General features: G+C 40.6%; 1 protein-coding gene across 1 annotated transcript in view; it reads left to right on the plus strand.

The window, feature by feature from the left end:
• The window catches only part of Cap2 (cyclase associated actin cytoskeleton regulatory protein 2), a 124,616-nt gene that overhangs the window by 19,359 nt on the left and 88,476 nt on the right, over positions 1-16,781 (plus strand). The window contains exons 2-3 of the mRNA XM_042678524.1: positions 970-1,091; positions 7,606-7,706. Of these exons, the coding sequence (XP_042534458.1) occupies positions 971-1,091; positions 7,606-7,706 (222 nt within the window). The 5' untranslated portion in view covers position 970. The remainder of the gene's footprint in view (positions 1-969; positions 1,092-7,605; positions 7,707-16,781) is intronic.

The following is a 16,781-nucleotide window of genomic DNA, read 5'->3' on the forward strand; positions in this document are numbered from 1 at the left end:
CTCCGATACAGTACTCATGTTTACTTTGTTTCAAAGTTACTGAATTGAGTAAAACTAAGATCAATCCAATTTGCTTTTGTTCCAAGTTTTATATTCTTTCTGCATTTCATGCATGTTTCCTGATGGGGAAAAGTGATTTTTCAGGTGATTCAAGCCATTTTGAGCAATAATTTGCTTGTTTGTTTGGTAATTATAGGGTTTGAACCCAGAGCCTCATGCTCACTAGACAGGTGCTCTACCACTTAGCCATGCTTCCAGCTCTTTCCTCCTCTGGTGCTTCTTTGTTTTCATTTTTGTTTGGGGTGTGTGTGTGTGTGTAAGTGCCTGTCCTGGGGCTTGAACTTGGTACCTATGTGTTGTCTCTGAGCTTTTGTGCTCAAGGCTAGCAACCTACCACTTGAGCTACAACTCCACATCTAGCTTTTTAGTGGTTAATTGGAGATAAGAGTCTCATGGACTTTCTTGCCTGAGCTGGTTTCAAACCATGATATTCAGATCTCAACCTCCTGAGTAGCTAAGGTTATAGACATGAACCACCAGTGCTTGGCTGTTTTCAAGATAGGATGTAACTTCTTGCTCAAGTACACACCTGGACTATAATCTGCTTATTTTAGGCTTCTGGGTAGATGGACATGGGTGATGCCATTGAGATAGAGTCTCAAAGATGTTTTTTTTTCTGTACTGGTTTGGAACTGTGGTCCTCCCAATTCAGCCTCCCATAATTTAGGATCACAGGCATTTGCTAGTATCCAGTTACAGGTCTCTTGAACTTTTCTGCCTAGGTTGACCTTGAACCCCAAATCTCCCATTCTCGGTCTCCCTAGTAGCTACAATGACAGGCGTGAGCCATTGGTACCAGGTCATTCTAAGTTGCTTTTGTTTCCCTTCTTGCTGCTGGGTGTGGTGGTGTTGGTTTGCTGATCCTTGCTGGTGCTCACTTGGCCTCCTTTTGTCTCTGTGTCTTTCTAGGATGGCCGACATGCACGGACTGATGGAGAGGCTGGAACGTGCGGTCAGCCGGCTGGAGCAGCTGTCTGCAGAGCCTCTCAGGCCGCCTGGGGCCTGTGGAGAAGTTAATGGTGTCAATGGAGGTAGGCCCACACACCATCGTCATTGCCAGTCTTTATGTGGGCCACGCGATTTTGTTCTCATCATTTAGTCCTGCGGAAATCTGTCGACCTGCTTTCCTCAGTTTCTCCCCCTCCTTCCTTGATAGGGAACCATAAGCAAAGCAGGAAGAGGAAGAAAAAATATGAAGGTTTTTTCCCCCTCTCAAATACATACAATTTTTGCACATCTATTAGAAAAATAAATGTTAAAACTTTCAACACAAAAATTACTAATATCTGCGCATTTTAAAAGCAAAAGTCCTTGGGCCAAATATGATTCTTTTTCCATTTCAGTGTTTATACTGTTCTTCTAGCACTCACTGGCTAACTATATTATCTAAGTAATTATTTTTTAAAAAAGAAAGGAAATGAATGTTCTGAATTACAATGTAAATTAAAAGGAATTATCATACTGTAGAGTTTTATTTTAAGGAGAACAAGTTATTCTATTTAGGAGGTACAACCTTTTGAAGGAAGCCAGAGATGACTGATAGAAAGCTATATCACATTTCCTGTTTCTAACACTGTCTTTTAATTTTATATGCTAAAAAAATTAGAATTGGGGAGTATCAAAAATATAAAGCAGTTGCCGGGCGCTGGTGGCTCACGCCTGTAATCCTAGCTACTCAGGAGGCTGAGATCTGAGGATCGCGGTTCAAAGCCAGCCCGGGCAGGAGAGACCGTGAGAGTGAGACTCCTATCTCCAATAAACCACCAGAAAACCGGAAGTGGCGCTGTAACTCAAGTGGTAGAGCGCTCGCCTTGAGCTGAAGAGCTGAGGGACAGCGCTCAGGCCCAGAGTTCAAGCCCCACGACCGACAAAAAAAAAAAAATATATAAAGCAATTTGGGTACTGGTGGCTCATACCTGTAATGTTAGTTACTCAGAAGGTTGAGATAAGAGGATCATAGTTAGAGGTTATTAGTCTAAGCAGAAAAGCCCGTGGGACTCCATCTTCAAAATTGCCAGCTAAAATGGAAGGCTGGAGGCATGACTTAAGTGGTAGAGCTCTAGCTGAGGAAACAAGCCAAGCAAGAGCACAAGGCTCTGAGTTCAAACCTAGGTACTACAAATAAATAGCAAACATCTGCTTCCTTTAAAAAGAAACTTTCCAAGTTATCCACAGAAATTAGTCTATATCTTTCTTCTGTAATGTTGCAATTTAACAAATAGAAATACAGGACACCCATTAACTTTGAATTTGAAATGGAGAAATCTTTTTCTTTTCTTTTTTTTTAATGTGTCCTAAATACTGCATGGTTTACACTGCATGGTACACATTATACTAAACCTTTAGTTATGGTTAGCTGAAATTCAAATTCTATAGGTCAGTGTGTATTTAATATGGCAGTTTTGTTCTTATCCCAAGTGTCTCTCCTCCTTATCTAACCTGCTTTAAATACAATTGGGCTTTGGGAAAGCTGAGAAAGCCATGGGAAGGAGAGGGCTTCACTGTCTCATTCTCTAGGAAAAAGCCACTTGGTGGGTCTAGAAGCTCTGTTTTATTTGGTATTATCTATCCCTTGTGCTACTTACTATGGGACAAATGACTGCATCTGAGCATGAACTTGCTAATTGGGTCATTTCCATTGGCTATAATAAACATGAAAATGTGTGTGTGTGTGTGTGTGTGTGTGTGTGTGTGTGTGTGTGTGTGTGCGTGTATCAGTACTGAATCTTGAACTCAGGCCCTTGAACTCTTGTGGGGCTTTTCCACTCAAGGCTGAAGCTCTACCACTTGAGCTACACCTCCACTTCCGGCTTTTTGTTGGTTTATTAACGATGAGTCTCATAGACTTGTCTGCCCAGGCTGGCTTTGGGCCACAATCCTCCGATCTCAGCCTCTTGAGTAGCTAGGATTACAAGAATGAGCCACCAGCACCCAGAGGAAAATACTTTGAATGGATTGAAAGGGAGCCCAGGCTGCTAGGGTGCTGTGAGTTTTTCCATGTCAACTGAGATATATCTGTGATATCACTGCCTTTTTTGTTAGTTGTTTAGTTGGTATATGAGACTTCTAGGCTTTATTCTCTTTAGCAACTCTGTTATGGTACCACTGGTATTAGGTATTACAGATACTTCTCAAAGTGGATAAGCAGACTTAATACAGTGAAAATGGCAATCCTGCCAAAATTAATATACAAATTCAATGCAATTCCTATTAAAATCCCAATGATGTACATTTCTGAAATACAGAAAACAGTCCAAAAATTCATATGGAACAACAAAAGACCTAGAATAGCCAAAACAATTCTAGGCAAAAAAGACAACATGGGAGGGATCTCGATGCTAGACTTCAAACTCTACTATAGAGCCATAATAACAAAGACAGCTTGGTACTGGCACAAAAACAGATCTGAAAACCAATAGAATAGAATAGAAGATCCAGAATAAAACAACATGCCTACAGTCAGCTGATATTTGACAAAGGAGCCAAAGAAATACATTGGAAGAAACACAGCCTTTTCAACTACTGGTGCTGGGAAAACTGGGAAGCCACATGCAGAAAACTAAAAGTGGACCCCAGCCTATCACCATGCACCAGCACCAACTCAAAATGGATTAAAGACCTTAACATCAAACCTGCATCTCTGAAACTACTGCAGGACAGAGTAGGAGAGACACTTGAACTTATAGGCACAGGCAGGAACTTCCTGACAGAGTTCCAGGGTCACAACAAATTGGAGAGAAACTTGACAAATGGGACTACCTTAAAATAAAATTTTTCTGCACAGCTAAAGCTATAGCAGCCAAGCTAGAAAGACAACCAACTATCTGGGAAAAAAAATATTTATCATCAATATATCAGACAAGGAGTTAATATTCAGTATATACAGGGAACTCAAGAAACTAAGCCCTCCCAAACCTAACAAACCAATTACTAAATTGGCAAGGGAACTAAAGAGAGACTTCTCAGAAGAAGAGAGAAAAATGGCAAAGAAACACATGAGGAAATGTTCACCATCCCTGGTTGTGAAGGAAATGCAAATAAAGACAACCCTGAGTCAGAACATCCTAAAGTCAGCCAATGACAAATGTTGGAGGGGATGCGGAGAAAGAGGAACCCTATTACACTGCTGGTGGGAATGTACACTTACACAACCACTTTGGAAAGCAGTCTGGAGGGTCCTCAGAAAGCTAAATGTTGACCTCCCTTATGACCCAGTCATACCACTTCTAGGCATCTATCCTGAACAACAGGAACCAGTATACAAGGACACATGCACCTCCATGTTATTGCAGCATTGTTCACAATAGCCAGGATATGGAAACAACCCAGATGTCCCATCACAGATGAATGGATCCAAAAATTGTGGTATCTATACACAATGGAATATTATGCAGCCATTAGAAAGGACAAAATAATGGCATTTGTAGGGAAATGGATGGAGCTAGAAGAAATCATGTTGAGGGAGGTAAGCCAAGAGCAAAGAGACAAATGTCACATGGTCTCCCTGATAGGTGGATGTTAAATCCAAAATGTAAGGTGATATGACAAAATTAACAAGACTTAAGAAACAAAGGACTCCCACTCATCTGGTCAAATCACTACTAAATAACCCCATGCTGCTGATCTATATGTGATCAGAGGGAAACCAGGAGGATGACACAGAACTAGAAGGAATCAGGGAAAAACATACAACAGCAGGACTCATCAGCTGCACTGGACATTGATCAAAATGAACTAAGCAACTCGATGGCAGCAATGGGAAGGAGGGAACAAGTGGGAAAGAGGGAGCAGCTGATGCTATGCAAAACAAAAGAAACGTACATATCACCCAATGTGAAAGAAATAACTGTATTGCAAAGCTCATAGAACTCATAAATGTTATAACCATGATAGACAATTTGCCCCATGAAAGTTAGAATGAGTTTGTGACTTTAACTAAGCATCCTATCCCATAATGCTGTGAAATTTGGGAAATTATGTAACCACTTAATCACAATAAAGAATTTTTTTAAAAAAAAAAAAAAAGGAAAGAAAAGGAGGGAACCACAGGACCAAAAAAAATGTAAACAGAAGACCTTGGAAATATACTAACCAAAGTAAAAATCAGCTTCCTGGGAGACTGTATAATATTTTTGAATAAAAAATGCAAAAATATCAGTAATTTGAACCTCATATATTCAAATAAGTAGTAACCTGAACTTTGTATTTTCCTTATTACAAAATAAAAATTCAAAAGAATCTATTGGCTAAGTAAGACTAAAGAGCACATAATTAAATTATTTAGTGTTTAAACAAATATTTTCTAATAGAGAAAATTACTCCAAACCAATTATTAAAGCAGAGGTCTTCTAAAACAACTTACCTGGCATTATTAGCCTATATGAAATGAAATAATTAGGAGATTGAATAATTAGTAAAATGTAGGAATGATATCTCCACCCTTAAGATTTTTTTTATTTAATCTTTAACACCATTTTTAAATTTCTGTTTGGTTAGTAAGCTTTGGTAGTTTTTAAAAATTCCATTTTCAATAAATCTTTAAGTAGAATCCTTAAGTACACCATTGGGTAGCACACACCTATAATCCCAACACTTGATTATTTTGAGGCTTAGTTTTGTACTTACATATTTCTTTAATCATTAGTAGTTTCTTTGTATTTACTAGCAAAAAAGGACAAAAACAACCTTTAATCTTAAATATAAACCACTATTGTGTATTACTATATTATATACCATATCAATATATTATTATATTATTTACTATATCAAATAAATTTTGCTGTAAGAGAAACATTAGCAAGAACACAATCCATTACGAATACATAATCGGATCATGGACTACCCTATTATTAGATTGGTGTTACAATGAATTTTAGGATGTGGCACTGCCCTCTCCCCCCGCTCCCTTCCCCCCCCCCCCACCACTTCTCCAGCAATCAAGGGAAGAATATATTGTATTCCTGTCACATGGCCAGCACCATGCTAGGTACAGGAAATCTCCCATGAATTGCACACCATCTGAATCATTTAGAATCCTTGGTCTCTATGCATTCCTATTCAGAGCTACAGTGTCCTCTGATTAGTAAGTGTTCAGAGGATGCAGTCTGAAGGAAGAACAGATCATTAGAGGCTGCCTAAAGGAGACCGCACTGAAATCAGTGATGAAAGGAACCCAGAAAGTATTCACTTTTATCTGCTAGAGGTCTCTGTTTCCTTCTAAAACATTCACCCCCTTTAGACACTCTTGGGCATCTCATATACCCATAAACAAGGTCGGTTTGGGAGTTTTATTTAATGCACACAGAATCTTTATGTACTTTCATGTTTTGCAGAAGTTGTCAGATTCTATACTTTGAACTTAAAGATGACTCACCTTCAACCATCTGCTTAGAAGTTTGACCTTAGGTGCTGTCAGTTGCTGTGGGTTGGGTTTTTTGTTGTTGTTGTTGTTTTGTTTTGTTCTGTTTTTCAACCTTGGGGCCTATGGAAATGGGAAATTAGGAAAAAAGAGAAAATGAAGCACGATCCTGTGGTTTTGTGAGCATGGAGAATGTATTTTTTTGATAGAAGAAAGGTAAGGCTAGGTTTGGGTTGGATTAAAATGCAACTCACTAAATTCACTGCCATGGGTTGCTTTAGAAATGATGTTCTTAATAGATGGAAGTCAGGGATTTCATTGTGGGGTGTCCCCACCCCACTCCATTAACTGAAGAGCAGAAAACCCAAGTGCCAGTGGCTCATGCCTATAATTCTAGCTTCTCAGGAGACTAAAATCTGGAAGGATAAAGGTTCTAAGGCAGTCCAGGAAGAAAAGTCCATAAGACTCCATCTCCAGTTGACCAGCAAAAAGCTGAACTGGAGGCATAACACAAGTTGTAGAATGTCAGCCAAGCAAGAAAACCAAGTTTTAACCCCCAGTATTACCTCCTCCCCTCCAAAAAAGCAGATAAGGAAACAGATCACACCGACTGACCGCTGTCACTTCCAATTTTACAGTGAACTGGCCACTCAAACCCTATCTGTGTAGGCTCACCAGTTATTTTTTAGACTGGCTATCACTGCCCTTCCTTCCCAGAAGGAAAGAAGGAAGAAATGAGTAATGGTTTCATTCTTTGCCTCCTTGCCCAGAGTTCCTGATCCCCTTTGCATTTCTAGGCACCCTCTTGGTGACTATTTGTGACACTGGGCAGCACCTGGAGAGTTCACAGTGGAAGAATACAAAGAGTGATTTTTGGATCTGCCTTTCGTTAGGGTTTAACTTTGGACCAACCCAATTTCCTTCCCGTGTCACTGTGATGATAGGATTCTGGGCTTGGGAGAGAGTGGATGAAATGATGCCCAAGTCCCAGCATAAGAGGACTGCACATCAACAGACCCACGTTCCCCTGAGCCATGGAGAAGTGGTAAAAACCTAGTGAAGTTGAGGATGTGAATGAATGGGTGGGGATGACTTGGATGCTATTAGCCTTCCACCTCCCCTGTGTCTAGATAGCCCCTGCCTTTCATCACACGCTCAGGAATTAACAAGAGGTTCCTCTTCCACAGACATGGCACCCTCCGTGGAAGCCTTTGATAAGCTGATGAATGGGATGGTGGCCGAGTTTTTAAAGAACAGTAGAATCCTTGCTGGTGACGTGGAAACTCATGTGAGTACACTCCCCTCCCCGCTCTCTCTGGAGAGCTCAGACTGGCTAGCACAGACACAAGCAATTCTAAAGGCACCATGAGATCTTCCTTTATTTATTTTTGCCTTGGCTAGACAGGTGGATGTGGTAGCTGAAACCTTCATTTGTGCATTTATTCATTTAACCATCTGATGGAGGCTTGATATACACTGTTCTCGAAACTGAGAAGTTGGGGGTGTGAGTAAAACATCTTTCCTATCCAAGTAGTTTGCTTCCTTTCTGTTAATTTTGAGAGAATGGTTTTCCTGAAGGGTTTCTGCTTTGGTCAGGTGTCTTGGTCCTTGTTCATTACATTTTAGTTACATACATCCTTTTCCCTGAGCACAAAGATATCCTGTTATGAGCTCCTTGCATTTTCGTTTCATCCTGTTAATTTAAGCCACATCCTTTTCCAGACTGTGAGCCTGAGCTCCACCAATCAGAGCAGAGGGGCTGGGCCTGCTGAGATAAGGATATAAAGGGAGCACCCTGGCTGCTCTGTGTGCTTGCTTGCCAGGTTTTTGGCTGATGGCTCACGCTTCTGCAAAAGTAAACTTGGCCTTTCCAAGTTCCTTTCGAGCCTGGGGTCCTTATTCCTAAGCAATACTCCTAACATCCTGAGCTATTTCTTACAGGGACTTATAAGAGAGATGTGCTCTTCCATCCTAGAACATTCAATTACTGCTAGACTGATTCAGGTATACAGATATGACCAAAAAAGGAAAAAAGCAGGGTTATTGTATGGAACGGGCAAGAGCAGGAGTATCATCCTAAGAACGGGGTTCTGAGAGGAGGAATTTGAACAGAGATCTGAGAGGGAAGAAAGCGTGAGTGTGCGGTACTGTGGGGACCAGGTAGAGGAGACAGCCAGGGCCAAGACCCAGAGGATGGGACATTCTGGAATGTTCTCAGTGTAGCAGAAGCCAGAGGAGTTAAGAAGGATACAAGAAGCCAGCTTCCAACAGGGCCTTGTCAGTCACAGTGAGGGACTTGGCTCTTGTTCACAGTGTGGCCAGGAAGCCAGGGAGGGTATGGAGCAGAGGATGGAAGGTGACTGGACAGAGCAGACTCCATCCCCAGCTACCTCCTTGTCTGAAGTACAGTCTAAGCTTATCACCTCATGCCTCGTAGGATATTTCTACAAGCAGAAAACTCCAGAAAGTTGCAAGTGTTGGTAAGGGTGTGGGAAAATTGCAACCTGGGTGCGTTGCGGGTGGGGATATAAAATGTAATCATCAGATGTGCAGAAAACGTATGGCAGCACTTCAAAAACTCAAGAGAAGGGTCAAGCTGGGTGCCGGTGGCTTATGCCTGTAATCTTAGCAATTCAGGAGGCTGATATTTAAGGATCCTGGTTCAAAGCCAGCCTGGGCAAGAAAATCTATGAGACTCTTATCTCTAATTAGCCACTAAAAATTAAGCAAAAGTAGAGGTGTGGGTCAAGTGGTAGAGTGCTAGCCTTGAGCATACTTAAAGCTCTGGGACAAACACCTAGGCCCCAAGTTCAAATCCCAGGACTGTCACAAAGAACAAAAACAAAAGAGAAGGGTCATAAGATCCAGCAATGGAGAGAGAGAGAAAGAGAAACAGAGAGAGAGAGAGATGTCCAAAAACATTGAAAGCAGAGATTCAGAGATATTTTTATACCATGTCCATAGCAACATTTTGTTTTATCATAGTCAAAGGGAAGGAAGTTCCTTAAGTAAGTGTTCATTGGCTGATGAATAAAGAAAATGCAGCATTTGTATACAGTGGAATATTATACAACCTTAACAAGGAAGACAGTACTGTTATATGCTAAGAGTTTAGGCTTTCTGGAGAGTGTTTATACAACCATGTGAATACTACTCAACTGTACACTTAAAAATGGATATGAAGATAAATTTTGTTAATGTATTTTACCATAATTTTTCTTTAAAAGCACAACCTGAAGTAAAAGGCTAAAATAAAAAATTTGAAAATCCCTAGACTGGAAGAGACTTCTAAAGATGTCTGGACCAGCCTTCTAGCTAGAGAAACTTTGTGTGTGTGTGTTTAATGTTAACATCATCTCTAAAGTGAGTCATTATCTAAGTGCATTTCATGAAAAATCCAAAAAGTCAGTCCATTAAAAATCCTCAGAAGAAATTTGTCCCCAGGTTCTTTTTTCACTGGCTTTTGTTTGCCTTTGAGGATTGAATTCTAAAACCATCTGCCTAGAGATTTCCCTTCACTGGGACAGGCCTGGCAAAGCCATTGTAAGTACATAGTCAAAGAAAAGTTGATTCTTGAATACATTGTGGTTTGGGGTATAAGAAAGCAAAATGCAAAGGGACTTTATAGTTCCTCCTCCCCCAGTTAGATGCCATGTGCAGTGACACCAAAGGCTCCAAGGCTGAAATTAAATAGATGATCTTCTCGTCACACCTCAATCTATTTGTTTGCCACCGCTCAGAAAAATAAAAGTCCTTTATATCAGCTCCATTTGTATTCAGTATTTCTTTTTAAATGCCCATCAGTGAAAGAGAAAGTTTATTGTATTTAAAGACAGGGAAGTCTAGGTACTAAGACATGTCCACTTCAAATGTACCCCGTGGCTCTGTCATTGGGCTGATCTGTTCTTTTCCTCTGTGTCTTTGCTTACAAGAAACTGCCTATGGCATTTAGAGTGGTGTGCATGCCTGTAGTCTCAGCACTCAGGGAGACGATGAGTTCAGGGTCACCTGGTTAGAGAGGTCCTATCTCTGGACTTCCTAGAAAGACCTTATCTCAAAAACAAAACAAAATTTAAAAAAAGAAGCAGATGCTTTCTTCTTACACACTAAGATAATGTTTGAATTTCTTAGGTAAATATACTGAAACACTAGCATACACAAAAGGATATTAATTATTCCCAAGATTTTTTTTTTTTAAAAAAGATGCTTTGCAAGACTTCTCTCTTAAACTTTCCCAGTAATTACCTTTAGTTCACCGTGGTGTGTGCTGGGGTACATAGTACATCAGAACGCGCAGTAATACTACCTCACAAAATTCTAGAGAGCAGCATGGAATGAGCAAACAGAGGCTTATAAATAAGCACTTTGATGGTTTTTAATGGAGGATTTATAGAACAGTCTTCTTTAAGTTCTTTTTAGAACTAGAAGAGTTGTAAAGTGTGACTTAAGTTTTCCCTTCCTATTCGTCAGACCACATGACTCTGAACAAGGATAGTTCTCGATAATGAATACTTTGGGTCTAAAGAATTTGATGTTTAAATGCAAGGGGGAAAAGGGAAGGGAGAGAAGGGAGTGAGGAAGGGAGGCAGGAAGAGAAGGAGAGAAAGGCAGAAACGAAAAGGAGAAGAGAAATACTTGTCATGAAAATTTAGGGCCTGGCTCGGAGGGGCACGGGCAGCTATGGCCCATCTGCCCAGTTAGTACTTTGAACAAGTAGTTTATTTTTCCTCCCTTACAGACCATGTGTCACCGGAATTAAGCTTGCAGCTGCTGCCTCACATAAGCCAGACGTGGGGGTTGAACTTTGTTCCAAGAACACACCTGTCGCCTAGGACAAAAAAATCCCACATACCTGATTGTACAGTATGGAAATTTGAGAATGACACAAGTGTGCATCCTGTTAAATCCTGTCCCTGGGCTTAAGAGCAATGCCACAGATTCTAATCGTGAATAAGGGCAGCCAAGCTATGATTGAACGGCTGTCTCCATGTGTTGGCTGCTGGTTGGCCTTAATTTACCGAACACTCAATAGTCTATTGACAGAGCAGACCGCAAAAAAGGAGGAACTAATAGCTACAATTAGGAAGCTCTGCTGAACCGAAGAACATAACAGGTTTAGCAAAGATTAGATCCCATAAAGCCTTCTTGTATGCTACGTAAACCCGAGGGCTTATCTAAATTACTCTTCCACCCAATAACATCAATACAGCAGCTTTTGCTGCTTTGAAAGAAGAATAAACAATGCATAATTTTATAATGGTTGATTAGAGTCCATATAGTCCTCAGTGTTAATGGAAAAGATCCTCTAGAAATGGGGCCCGCCTAATTCTAATTCCTTGGCTGGACATGGTCTATAAATGGACTAATATGATTTTTATGGTTATTTTTGTTAGCCAAGCTGTTCTATTGTGAGCCTTGTATATGGAGCTAGTCTCAGGCCCATGGCTAAGCGAATTAATGATTATGAAGCAACTGCTCTTCTTAATGGAAATCACTGGTAGAATTTACATCTGAAGTATTTATAAGAGGCTTGAGTATTTACTTCCTGTTCTTGATCTAAATGGATGGCTGAAAAAAACCTTTTTTTCCCCATGCCATTACTGGGGTTTGAGTTCAAGGCCTACTCACTGTCACTGAACTTTTTTTGCCTCTCTACCACTTGAGCCACAACTCCACTTCCTGCTTTTTGGTGGTTAATTGGAGATAAGAGTCTCACCTATTCCTGCCTGGGCTGGCTTCACACTGAGATCCTCAGATCTCAATCCCCCGAGGAGCTAGGATTACAGTCATGAGCCACCAGTGCCTGGCAAAACCTTTTTTAAATCAATTCTTTAATAAAAATGAGAACCACAGGGGCTGGGAAGGTGGCTCAGTGGTAGAGTGCTTGCCTTGCATGCGTGAGGCCCTGGGTTCAATTCCCCAGCACAACATTAGCAAAAAGAAAAAAAGCTGGAAGTGGCGCTGTGGCTCAAGTGGTAGAGCGCTAGCCTTGAACTGAAGAGCTGAGGGACAGCGCCCAGGCCCAGAGTACAGGCCCCACAACTGGACCCTCCCCCCCCCCAAAAAAATGAGAACCACAATTGAAACAAAAGGGAAATAAAATTTAACAAAGTCATACACATTTAGCACATGATTAAATCATACACGATAATATTGTCTTTGTTGTCCCTAACTTAATAAAGGACAAATGTTTGTAGACAATTATTAGAGTCTTGCCCTTGATGGCTCACATCCCCATATTAAATAATCTTAGTATTTATTTAGTTACTTATTGGCGGTGATGGAGTCTTAATTCAGAGTTCTTGCTGGGCAGGAACTGTAATGCTGACCTATGCCCCCATACCTTCTCTGCTCTGGTCAGTTTTGAGATAGGACCCAGGTACAGGCTTGGACTGAGAGCTACATATTTTAGGCTTCCATTGTAGCTGAAATCACAGACAGAAACCATCACACCTAGCTTCTTCCCATCAAAATACAATTAATTTTTTTTTGCCCCAGCTGGCCTGGAACCATAATCCTCCCAACCTCAGCCTCCACATAGCTGGGGTGACAGGCATGTGCTACTGAGCACATGGGCCTTGCATAGATGACTAGTCTGGCCTCCAACAGCAATCCTCTGGATTTCAGCCTCCAAGTAGCAAAGCTGATAGGCTTGAGCCACTAATACTGCTTACATAACCTGTGTCAGGTACTTAAATCATCTACAAAATGTTTGGTTAGTCTTGTGCTGTGCTGGTTAGGTGAGGAAGTTAAAAAAATTAATGAATTAAGAAGTAGCTCTTTCCCTGACCAGAACTAAGTAGTCCATAACTAGATTTTAGAGCTGGCCCTACTAAACAGCATGGTCCAGACCAGTTCTTAACCTGCTCCCTCCTGAAGCAGGATGACATCATTTCTAAGGGCCTCTGCTTCTCATCAGTTGTGAGACTCACAGCTTGTCTCAGCCTTAACATAGGAGGGAGTTGTATGGTTTCCCAATGAACAGCTCACAACAGAGTGGCATTGGTCTGCCATTATAAAATTGTTCTAAGACACTACCAGACCAGGATCAAACTTGTGATCTTTCTGCCTCAGCATCCCCAGTGTTGAGATTGCAGATATATGCTCTCATACCCAGCTTAAAATGAGTCATGCCAAGGTAGACATGATTAGTGAACAATCTCTTGTATAACATCACAATAGTTATCATACCATTTTTTTTTACCATTAATGAATGTTGACATTTATGTCCTATGAGAAACAAGCAGAAGAAAACACCAAGACACAAAAGATAAATAATTTCCTGTTTCACTGTATAGAAGAAACTCTGACTCCTTTATTTCAAATGATCCCAAGCCTTCAAGCTCCATCTTTCTTGGTCTTACAGGTTACCTCTTCTTCCTTTATGTGGTCCTTACTTTGAAAAAATAATAACTTTATCTGTGGACTAAATGATATTTTTAATTTATTCATTTACTGTAATTTACAAATTGTGTCCACCTTTTTCCAATTCTTTGGATTTTAGAAAATACATATGAATGATTTCTACTCATTACAAAAGTAAGTCAGCCTTAGTTGGACAATCTCTGTGACTATACTTTACCTTTAGTGTGCTTTTAAAGCCAGACATTGGTGGCTCATGCCTGTAATCCTAGCTACTCAGGAGCCCAAGATCTCATGCCTGTAATCCTAGCTACTCAGGAGCCCAAGATCTGAGGAGTAAAGTTCAAAGCCAGCCTGGGCAGGAAAGCACTTGAGACTCACCTCCAATTAAGCACCAAAAAAAGCCAGAAATAGAACTATGGCTTTAGCTGTAGAGTACTAGTCTTGTGTAAAAAGCTCATGGACAGTGCCTAGGCTCTAAGTTCAAGCCCTAGGACAGGCACAAAAATAAAATAAGGAAGTTTGCTTTTAAAGCATATGAATTCTCTGTCTCTCATGCTGAGCATTATAATAGAATCAGTTTTAGAGTTAGGGGACAGCTAATTAGAAACTAGATTTGGAATCAGAAGCCCTTGGAAGGGTTACCAGTGTCACTAATCACCAGAATTGCTGTTTACTGAAAATGGAAGCCATTACCAGGTGTCCTCATGAAATAATGAATTAGCTTCCATCAGTCTCCAAGGTTAAGATGAGATTTGCTTTCTTTCTCTTCCCACGTAGCAAAATTCTCCTTACATACTTCCAAGCTTTGTTATTATATTATTCAATACCACAGACATTTTAAATACCTTTTTCTGCCTAAGACCATTTATGTATCCAGTGCATTCATTTGTCAGATCTTCTGTGTGAGCAAAAAAAATAAGTTTCTATTATAGATTCATAGTTAAACGATAGCCAACAAATTTGAAATGTGCTGCCTTTGAGAAAGAACAAAAAGAAATTTCAGATGAACTTCAAAATAACAATTACATTTTTTTATTCTGTTTTACACAATATCTACGCTTTTCAAATTTGAAATTTAAAAAAGAAAACCAATAATGTGCAGGGGTTGTAATGAATCCTGTCTCTTTCATAAGTCTTTATGCCTATACTCCCAGATGAAGCAGGGAGACAAAAGGCTTCCACAATGAAATTAGTCTTTGCTGGCCTGTTTTTAGTTAAAAAAAAAATTCTTTAGGGGCAATTGAATTCTTTATTTGAGTAAGTCAGACACAGCTGAACCCCTCACCAGAGCTGCTGAAGCTGAAAGAGATGCCCCTTCTCCCCAGAGTTCACCTCACAGTGGATGGAATATCTTACTGGGAGGAAGAAATCCAGGCTCTGCTTCCAGGTTGCCCATGAACTTGTTTCGCAGCTGCAGCTAAGCTTCTTAGCTTCTGTACCATCCCATCTGGACATGGTGATAGTGGCTACCAAGAGCGGCAGTCTTAGCTCTCCCTTTCCACCCTGTTGTTCACTGACACAAGCACAATGGACACAGCATACGCAGGGATACATTCTGAGTGTGTGGGTGGCTGGGTGAAAGCAAGTCACTCTTGGCACTTGTCATCTGAAACTGAGAAAAGAGTACATTGAGTGTTGGGCAAACGGTGTTAATCTACATTAACTGTAGGTTCAGTCTCTAGGTCAGAAGTTCCTACGGCTAATGAGCAACTTTTCTCAGAAAATACCCCTTCCTTGGGTTATTGGTTGTAGATATCTTTAAGTAGTTGTACAAAGGGGTTACCGATCAACATTATCCCTTTCATCATCCCTCCAACCCTCCTAACCCAAACCCTCCCTTCAATTTCTCTGGTTTTATAGGCTATGCGTTGAGTATTAGGACTGTATTTTCTCCCTTCTTCCTCTTTTCATTCTTCTATCCCCCCTTCCCCGCCCCAGCCAGGTTATCCCCATGTTTAAATTGGTCATGCTACACAACTGCAAAATAAATGCTTCTCTCCTCTGGGTTCCTTTACTGACCTCCCCCCAATTTTTCCTTCTTTCTAAAACAATCTCAGTAATTGGAGCATTTGTTGTTGTTTCTATCTAGATTTCAGGATAATTTAATTGCTTGCCCCTAGGGATACTTTAGAATTAATACTGTGTCCAAAAGTAATGACCTCTTTCCCTTCTGATTTCATTTGAATTGTCTTATTATGCTCCCAATGAAAATACATGCAGGTACACAGGCGCGCAGGTGCATGCACCACACACACACACACACACACACACACACACACACACACACTTCACCCAAGAATTCCTCTAACCTTGTATTCACCACATATGAAAACACACAGTATCTGTCCATCACCTGTGTGCTCTGGGCCATGCATCATTCTGTGCATACAGCAAGAACAAAATATACTTTCCCTCCTTCCCTTCCAGATTTGGTTATTTACTTATTTTTTTCCTCTTTGGAGACAGAGTCTTGCTTTATTCCAGGCAGGCCTCAAACTCACAATTCTCTCATCTCAGACTTCCAGCTACTGGGATTCCAGGCATGTGTTACCATGGCGAGCTCTCCAGTTTTGTTTGTATTATGGTTTAATACAGTTCATTTTAAAACCTGACAATATAGGTGTATATACATATATATATATATTTCAAATCCCCTTAATACATCAATATCAAATATCCTGATGATATATTCAATGAACTAACAATGTGTCACTCACATGTGTTTGCTGTATAAGCATTTTCCCTTCCAGAAAACTCTTTTTAAAGGAAATATTTATGTTGGGTTCTGGTGGATCACACCTATAATCTTAGCTACCCAGGAGGCTGAGATGCAAGAATCCTGGTGCAAAGCCAACCCTGGGGCAGGAAAGTCTATGAAACTCTTATCTCAAACTAACCACCAGAAAACTGGAGGTGGAGCTGTACCTCAAAGTGGTAGAGCGCTGGCCTTGAGCAAAAAGAGCTCAGAGACAGCACCCCGGCCCTGAGTTCAAGCCAC

This window comes from Dipodomys spectabilis, unplaced genomic scaffold (genome assembly GCF_019054845.1).
Source record: "Dipodomys spectabilis isolate Male_0828 unplaced genomic scaffold, ASM1905484v1 ptg000045l, whole genome shotgun sequence".
Classification (NCBI taxonomy): Eukaryota; Metazoa; Chordata; class Mammalia; order Rodentia; family Heteromyidae; genus Dipodomys; species Dipodomys spectabilis.